The sequence below is a fragment of the Ipomoea nil genome, unplaced genomic scaffold (assembly GCF_001879475.1).
Source record: "Ipomoea nil cultivar Tokyo-kokei standard unplaced genomic scaffold, Asagao_1.1 scaffold0100, whole genome shotgun sequence".
NCBI lineage: Eukaryota > Viridiplantae > Streptophyta > Magnoliopsida > Solanales > Convolvulaceae > Ipomoea > Ipomoea nil.
This window is the reverse complement of record NW_017616528.1, coordinates 474,896-483,448: the sequence shown is the minus strand read 5'-3', so window position 1 is coordinate 483,448 and position 8,553 is coordinate 474,896. Positions and strand designations below refer to the sequence as shown.

At 35.2% G+C, this 8,553-nt stretch overlaps 2 protein-coding genes across 2 annotated transcripts; one reads left to right on the top strand and one right to left on the bottom strand.

Annotated features, from left to right (window-relative positions):
• The first annotated feature begins 3,674 nt into the window (after window positions 1–3,674).
• Window positions 3,675–5,641, top strand: LOC109181732 (transcription factor FER-LIKE IRON DEFICIENCY-INDUCED TRANSCRIPTION FACTOR). The gene is made up of 4 exons (XM_019331669.1): window positions 3,675–4,188; window positions 4,643–4,843; window positions 5,071–5,244; window positions 5,367–5,641. The coding sequence occupies exons 1-4, from the start codon at window positions 3,751–3,753 to the stop codon at window positions 5,466–5,468; spliced, it is 915 nt and encodes a 304-aa protein (XP_019187214.1). The 5' UTR covers window positions 3,675–3,750; the 3' UTR covers window positions 5,469–5,641.
• Window positions 5,642–6,040: 399 nt separating this feature from the next.
• On the bottom strand, window positions 6,041–7,298 carry LOC109183985 (uncharacterized mitochondrial protein AtMg00810-like). Its single transcript, XM_019334037.1, has 2 exons — window positions 6,261–7,298; window positions 6,041–6,139 (listed from the first exon to the last, which is right to left on the bottom strand). Exons 1-2 carry the CDS (start codon window positions 7,296–7,298, stop codon window positions 6,041–6,043), a joined length of 1,137 nt encoding a protein of 378 aa, XP_019189582.1.
• Window positions 7,299–8,553: the final 1,255 nt, after the last annotated feature.

Here is an 8,553-nt window from a genome sequence, read left to right as displayed (position 1 = left end):
TGCTCTCACACTGCCACCGGTGAGACTCAATCCTTGGTCATTATTTTCAAACTTCACCTCTATGACTAGTTGAACTGCCCATGCGGGCCTTATTATTTTTATTATTATTAGAAAAAAATACGGTGTTGGTTTTAAAGATTGTGATTTTGGTAGGGCCCCATTTATTTACCCGAACGGAGCCACAAAAATCTAAAAACTGGTCATGATTTCATATATAGATACTATTGAACACAATAAGTCAAAAATTATTTAAAATTTTAAAAATAAATACAAATGACTTAATTTAATTTAACTATCAAATAAAATTTATATATTTCCATAGTTGGAAACTATTGAACACAATAAGTCAATCTAGGCAAATTATGCTGTGCAACCGTGTGCACCATGCTTGGTACACACTGAATTGGATTCATAATTTCTATACTATAGATTCATAATTTCTATACTATAGTTTCATAATTATTGAACTCTATATTTACAATTACAAAACTCTATGTTCATAATTTTCAATGTTCATATTCCCAATTGTTGAACTCTGTATTCACAAATCACTGAAGTATATGTTCATAATTTGATAACTATACAATTTAGAAATTATGAATCTATAGTATAGAAATTATGAATCTATAGTATAAAACTTATGAATTTATAGTATAGAAATTATGAATCTACAGTTTAAAAATTATGAATTTACAGTATAAAAATTATGAATCTATAGTATAGAAATTATGAATCTATAGTATAAAAGTTATAGATCCAATTCCGTGTGCACGTTGTATGGTGAACACGGCAGCATAATGCTCCGTCAATCTGGCGCCGGTTCAACGCACCAATTGGATGGATATGGCGAGACCTCACATGTTGAGAGACTTGAATGGGACGTTATGCCATGGAACCGTGTTCACCATTCATGGTGAACACGGTTCCAACGGTGTTAGTACACCATTATTATTATTATTATTTTTTTTTAATTGCGTGACTTTTCTTCTTTATTTTCACATTTTGCGGTTTCACTTTAATTTGAGGTGAACAAAGATTTCGGACATTCATAAATTATGAATTCATGCCTGCACATTCACTTTGGAACCATGCCTACACATTCCCGTCCGAAATCACGAACATTCATAAATTATGAATCCATGCCTGCACATTCACTTTGGAACCATGCCTACACATTCACTTTGGAACCATGAGATTATGAATTTTCTGTTATAAGATTATGAATTTTCTGAGATTATGAATTTTCAGTTATGAGATTATGAATTTTCTGTTATGCGATTATGAATTTTCTGTTATGAGATTATGAATTTTCATTACATTCATAATTTCGGACATTCATAAATTATGAATTCATGCATGCACATTCACTTTGGAACCATGCCTACATATTCCCGTCCGAAATCACGGACATTCATAAATTATGAATCCATGCCTGCACATTCACTTTGGAACCATGCCTACACATTCACTTTGGAACCATGAGATTATGAATTTTCTGTTATAAGATTATGAATTTTCTGTTATGAGATTATGAATTTTCAGTAGTGAGATTATGAATTTTCTGTTATGCGATTATGAATTTTCTGTTATGAGATTATGAATTTTCAGTTGTGAGATTATGAATTTTCTGTTATGAGATTATGAATTTTCTGTTATGAGATTATGAATTTTCATAAAATTCATAATCTCATAACAGAAAATTCATAATTTGATCAAACGCGCGCCGTTAATTCCACATCCGCGAATTTTTTTTTTTTTTTTTGCCTGAAAACGACGTCGTTTTGCCTTGTGTTCACCATTCTCGGTGAACACGATTCCATGGCATAATTTGCGACTTGAATGATGATCGTCTTATACATATATTGGGTTGGCTAATATATTCAGCAATAGCTGATGCCTGATGTAGGACACATAAGGAAATGGAATTTTCAGGCCATATATAATCACTTATGGCCCGGGTGCAATGTAAATTTTATTTGTAATATATATAGATTTAGTCTTAAATTCTTAGTGAAATGACAAATTTGGCTATTAAGATTGTGACCTCCTAATCCACCACCGTATTAACAATTTAAGGATTAAATTTATAACGCAAATAACAAATGGATTGGTGGCTAAATTTACACTACATTCACAACTAAGGGTGTGTTTGGAACATTTTCCGGGTTTCTAGTGTTTGGAAACAAGGAAAACTAAAAGTCAATGGAAAATGAGCCCAAATAACTTCCCCTTTTTTGAGGGGAAATCATTTTCCATCTTCCAATCTAAACATACACGCAGCAAAGCCTTCACAGCTTCTTCTCCCAACTTCACCTCTTCCTTCAACATTCAGCTTTTTTCTCCAAAATTATTTTCCGGCTGTGGGGAGAAAGACGGAGGATTTTGGAGCGGTTTTGGACGATAGTCAAAATGGAGTTTCGCTACAGAACATTGGATTATGTTACACGCACTGAAATTTTATATATTATATTTTTATTGATTTGTAATCAAATTAATTAATTACTTTATATAAAAATTGTTATATTCTACAAACAACAATAAAAATATATTTTTCGGTATATAATAATTAAAATGTTTAAGTATACCATTCTGTTCATTTTCTGGAAAATGAACCAAACACCAAAAGACAGTTTTCAATCATTTTCTGGAAAATGAACCAAACACCAAAAGACAGTTTTCCATTGTGCACCCAAACACAGGAAAGGAAAATGACTTTTGAAAAATGACCCATGCATTTTCCAGAAGTCATTTTCCTACTTTCCAAACAGACCCTAAGAGAAGTGTCATTTTAAGAAGTACAACGTACTATGCCAAACTAACGGCATTCTCATTAGTGATTTTTATGAAGTTTTTGTGAGTGGAAAAAGCAAGTTATGGTGTTTATATTAATGGAGAACATAGTTTTTAGATGGATTTTACTCCTGCAAATAGTGATTTTTAGTGGGACACACAGCAACTGTCTGCGCGTTGAGCGCAACAATCGCGTTGTGCAACTGTTTGTTTTATTTTATTTTATTTTATTTTGTCATATTTGTTTTTTTTTTTCCTTTTTCTTTTTCACCCATTTTCCTCTTCCTCCTCTCTCTCTCCTAATTGGCACATAAAAAACGTTAAAAAAAAACATATCTATTGAGGATGCTCTAACATAGTTGTTTTATATTTTCACACAAGGAATACTAATACAATGATAAATAATGTTATTGGGCACCATCCACCATAGCATCACTACAAGAAATTTCATATTTAGTGACAATCGAAATTGTCACCGAAACTATCGATTTTGGTCACTATTGAAATTAGTGACCAATTTTTGAAGTCGTCACCTGTCGTCATTATATCCTCCGTCACTATTGTAGTAGTGACGACTTTTGAAAAGTTATCATAATTACTCGGGAATTTGTGACAATGTTTACGCTCACTAAAAGTAATATATGAATATACTAACCTAACAGAGAATCTATCATCACAATTATATTTATTTATTTACAAACTAAAGTTAGGTCAATTGTAGTTCCCTTGCCACTTATTTTTGTCTGCAAAGCTATATATCAACTTCCTAATTAGGGTTTTAATATTAACTCTCTAGCAAACCGAAACCATATTCGATTCCGTTCACACCTATGAACACATAAAATAATTCTCTTCGCCGTCTATAAATCCTCAACGTAACAGAGACCTCTCACCATCAACCCCATCCTCACAACAAGCCAAAGAAATTACCAACCAATCCAAAACCCCCCAAAAAAAACAATGGACAACGTTAATTTTCCTCAGGGAAACGACAGAGATTTGGGGTTGATAGATTTCATGGACGAAGAGAATTTGGAGCAGTTCATTGATCTGATAAGGGGAGAGAATGAAGAACCAATGGGTGCCATGTTCTTCCAGCAGGAGAGCTATGGTTGTGAGAACATTTCTGGGTATTTGGCTGACGATGGCCAAGGCTTGTTCGAGTACGACAACGTGGGCAGTTACATGTTAAGCAGCGCCAATGTTTCCGGAGACGATGTCGTGAATATCCTTCCGACAGGGGAGAATGATGCCGGCGAAGTCTCGTCGGAAACCACGCCGGAGAAAAAGGGCACCAAGGCTGATCGCTCCAAAACTCTGGTTTGTGAACGGAAGAGGAGAGGTAGAATGAAGGAAATGCTCTACTCTCTCCGCTCCTTAGTTCCCAACATCACCAAGGTGTGTTCTAATTAAATCCCCACTATAATTAAGTAAAATTCTGTTTTTCGTCTCTAAATTATAACGTAATTGTAAAATTTGTTCACACTTATTGGTCCTTAGTTATAAAGTTATAATGATGTTGCAAATTTCATCATTTTTTTTCTAACAGGCGGTGCTCACTTCTCGTCTCTAAGTTATAAATAATGATGTTGCGGCAAATTTCCTTTTTTTTTTTTTTTTTTTTTCTACCAAAACATTAGGGATGAAAAGTGAGCACGACATGTTCGAAAAATGACAAAATTTACAATGTCAGTTATAACTTAAGGATGAGAAATGAATCGATCAACAAAATTTTACCGTTACTTTATAACTTAGGGACGCAAAGTATAATTTTCATGTAATATTTTTTTGGTAAAACACTATATATATTGTACGCGATATCATTATGACTAGTTGAGGCACGTGCATACAGATGGACAAAGCCTCTATAATAGCGGACGCTGTCTTATACGTACAAGACCTACAAATGCAAACCAAGAAACTCAAGGCGGAAATAGCAAATTTGGAGTCATCCACCACAAAAACAGACAAATACGAGGGAGGGACAACGTTTCTGGGTGGCAAGAAAACAAATTTCACAAATACACTCCCAATACTAAAGAAAATATTTAAGGTAATTTTTGAATCAGACCTCTTAATAATCTAATACTCTAGTAACGATGTCCTGATATTGAGTATTATAATATATATAAACATAAATGTGCATCCAACTATATTTAGATTTTTAGTTGAAATGGATCACATTTTTCAATTTCGTATCAGTTTCACGTCACTTTGATATTAAAAAAAAAAAAAAAAGCATCTAAGTCATATATATAATATATAAATATGAATATGCAGATGGACGTATTTCAAGTAGAGGAAACCGGGTTTTACGTGAGAATAGTGAGCAGCAAAGGGCAACAGGTTGCAGCCTCACTCTATAAGGCTGTGGACTCTCTTGCTAGTCTTTTCATCTCCAGCTCTAACCTAGCAACCGCCTCTCACAATTATGTCTTCACGTTTACTTTTACAGTAAGTTTTAATCAATTTAATTTGTCATTTTTTACATTTACTTAATGAAAAATACGTTCTGATCTGTTTTTATTAAATATTTAAACTGATAATGAGATCACACATTTATTATTTACGAACAGGTCAGAGAATGCGAATCCGATATCAACTTGCCAAATTTGAAGCTGTGGATTGCAAGTGCCTTTCTTAATCAAGGTTTTGGCTTTGAGGCATCACTTTCATAGTCTGCATGTGCTTAGTTTTAATTCGTTTGCGTACGTAAATTGTACATTTTTTCTTCACTTAATTAAATATTGTTTTTTTTCTATTATAATTACTTCTCAAGATTTTTTTACTTTATCACAAGACATGACTTATGTTAACTTCGATTATATAATGAATTTTGAATTCTACTCAACCGAGCACATAGATTTGGTTCATCAAGTCCAATTTGCATATAAAGTAATATATACTTTAAATGGCGGTTGTGGATGTGGTTTTGGTGTAATCTGGATAACAACTGTATGAATTGTATTGAATGAACTTAATTACAACGGTACAGACACGGAGAATATATATACAAGAGGAATCATAGGAAGACTAGAATAGGGAGTCATATTATGACTCAAATACAAGAATTCTAATACTAGTCCTAATACTCTCCCTCAAGCGCATGGTACACTTGTAACTTGTAGTTTGTCTATGAGAGAAGAAAATCTAGGACCAGGCAAGGCTTTGGTGAATATATCTGTGGATCTTTTGTTGAGATGAAATTTACTTGAATGTCTCCGGTAGCAACTTTATCTCGTACAAAGTGTTAATCTATCTCTACATGTTTGGTGCGGGCATGGAAGATGAGATTGGCACAAATATATGTAGCTCTAAGATTATCACACCATAATTTAAACTGAGATCCCTGTAACACAGATTTCACGCAGAAGTGACATGATCCAAATTACTTCAGCGCAAACATCTGCTAGAGCTTTATATTCAGCCCCAGTAGAAGATCTAGCAACAGTTCTTTGTTTCTTGCAGACCCATGATACTAGATTAGACCTAAGAAAAACAGCAAAGCCACTTGTGGATTTTCTATCTTTAGGACAGCCGACCCAGTCAGAATCAGATAAGGCATGAATTTCCCTAGAGGATGACTTCTTGACGCGTAGGCCAAAATTTACAGTTCCTTTGACATACCGTAATACTCTCTTTAGTTGTTCCCAGTGAGTAGCTGTAGGTGCATGCATGTGTTGACATAACTGATTGACTACAAAGGATAGATCAGGACGAGTGATGGTTAAATACTGTAATGCACCTGCTAAACTTCTGTATTGTGTAGGATCATCATATGGAGTTGCGTCAATGGGGATGGATTTTGACATGGCAATTGGGGTGGACAAGGACTTACAGTCTGTCATTCCAGCACGTTTTAGAATATCATGCATGTATCTCTGTTGGCAAAGTAAAATCCCATCATTGTAATTAGTTGCCTCAATTCCAAGAAAAAAACCTGGTTTACCCAGGTCCCTGATTTTAAATGAAGTAGAGAGTTTTGAGACTAGTTGAAGAACTAGATTCGTATCGCTTCCCATCATAAGAATGTCATCCACATAAACAAGTAGATATACACAATCAGATCCCTGTGAGTAATAAAAAAGAGACACATCTGTTTTGGATTCCTGAAACCCAATAGATAGTAAAAAGGTGTGCAAACGATTAAACCAAGCTCGGTAAGCCTGTTTTAATCCATAAAGAGACATTTTTAGCAGACATACACGATTTGGATAGGAAGTACCAATATATCCACGCAGTTGCTTCATATACACACTTTCATAGAGATGACCGTTCAAGAAAGTATTATGAACATCCAATTGCTTAATAGTCCACCCAGAAGATAAAGCAATAGAAAGAAGCAACCTGACTGTGTTTGGTTTAACCACTGGGTTAAAAGTATCAAAGAAATCATGACCTGGAAGTTGATTAAACCCTTTTGCTACAAGTCTTGCCTTATGTCTTTCAATGAAACCATCAACTTTTCGTTTGGTACGAAAAACCCATTTACGCCCAATGATGTTCATGTCTGACGGAGATGGCACAAGTTGTCAAGTCTGATTTTGTAGTAGGGCATTAAATTCCTGATCCATAGCATCTCGCCATTCTGAATGTTTAACAGCATGTGTGTAACAAGTGGGATCCGAAGGACAAACCTGAACCGTTAAAATAGAAGGTGGAGCCCGATACCGATTCCGAGTGTGCATTTCATGGGTCCGAACCGTGGACTTGATCATTTTCCCACGAGGACACCCACGTGGGCGTTTGACAGGCTGGACGGCCTCAACAGGCAGCTCACGATCCGGCGGCAGCAGTGGGCAGTGGTAGAGAGGAGTCTGAATCACTGCCGACGGTGCTGGGTGGGACAGCTACAAGACCAATCGGCGGCGAAATCGCAGTGGAATGAAGAACTAACTCAGCCCACGGACAGAATTTCTCAGGTGGAGATAGCTGCATAGTATTTTTAGTAGCAAAAGGATAAACTGTTTCATCAAACCTTACATGCCTGCACACATAAATCTTGCTAGTCTGTAAGTCCATGCATCTATACCCCCGAAACGACTCAGGACAACCTAGGAAAACACATGGAGTGGACCGGAATGAAAATTTATGACGATTATATGGTCTGAGATATGGGTAACACAAACACCCAAAGACACGAAGAAAAGAATAAGAGGGATTGGAATTATGCACTTTAAAGTGTGGACTGAGATTATTTAATAAACTGCAGTTTCAAATGCAAAATCCCAGAATTTATATGGGATAGAGGCACGGGCTAGAAGAGTCATACTTGTTTCAACAATGTGTCTATGTTTTTGTTCGACATGACCATTTTGTTCATGAGTGTAGGCACATGATTGTCTATGAAGGATACCTAATTGAGTAAAGGAATGATGCAATTTTTTGTATTCAGCTCCTAGATTTGATTGAACGGCTTTAATTTTTATGTTAAAAAATCGTTCAACGATAGTACGAAATTTATCAAAGATGGCATACATATCAGATTTTAATTTCATAGGAAAATTCCAAGTGTAACGAGTATAATCATCCACAAAAATAACAAAATAACGATAGCCATCAATTGACAAAAGGGGAGCTGTACCCCAAATATCTGTGTATATCAAATCAAGGACACTAGAACTGGATGTCTCAACACGTGCCAATGGGAATCAAGATGATTTACCCATTTGACATGCATTACACAAGCTAGAATTACATCGAATATAATTATTTGACCCACTAACCGGACTGATGCGTAGTATATATTTGCAAACAAATAAT

Bases quoted from the DNA above. Each gene is read 5' to 3' on its own strand.
- LOC109181732 (XM_019331669.1), top strand. From the start codon at position 3,751: ATGGACAACGTTAATTTTCCTCAGGGAAACGACAGAGATTTGGGGTTG. The intron at 4,189-4,642 runs GTGTGTTCTAAT...ACGTGCATACAG, and splicing joins TAGTTCCCAACATCACCAAG to ATGGACAAAGCCTCTATAAT. The intron at 5,245-5,366 runs GTAAGTTTTAAT...ATTTACGAACAG, and splicing joins TCTTCACGTTTACTTTTACA to GTCAGAGAATGCGAATCCGA.
- LOC109183985 (XM_019334037.1), bottom strand. From the start codon at position 7,298: ATGAACATCATTGGGCGTAAATGGGTTTTTCGTACCAAACGAAAAGTT. The intron at 6,140-6,260 runs GTCTGCAAGAAA...TCTGTGTTACAG, and splicing joins GGTCTAATCTAGTATCATGG to GGATCTCAGTTTAAATTATG.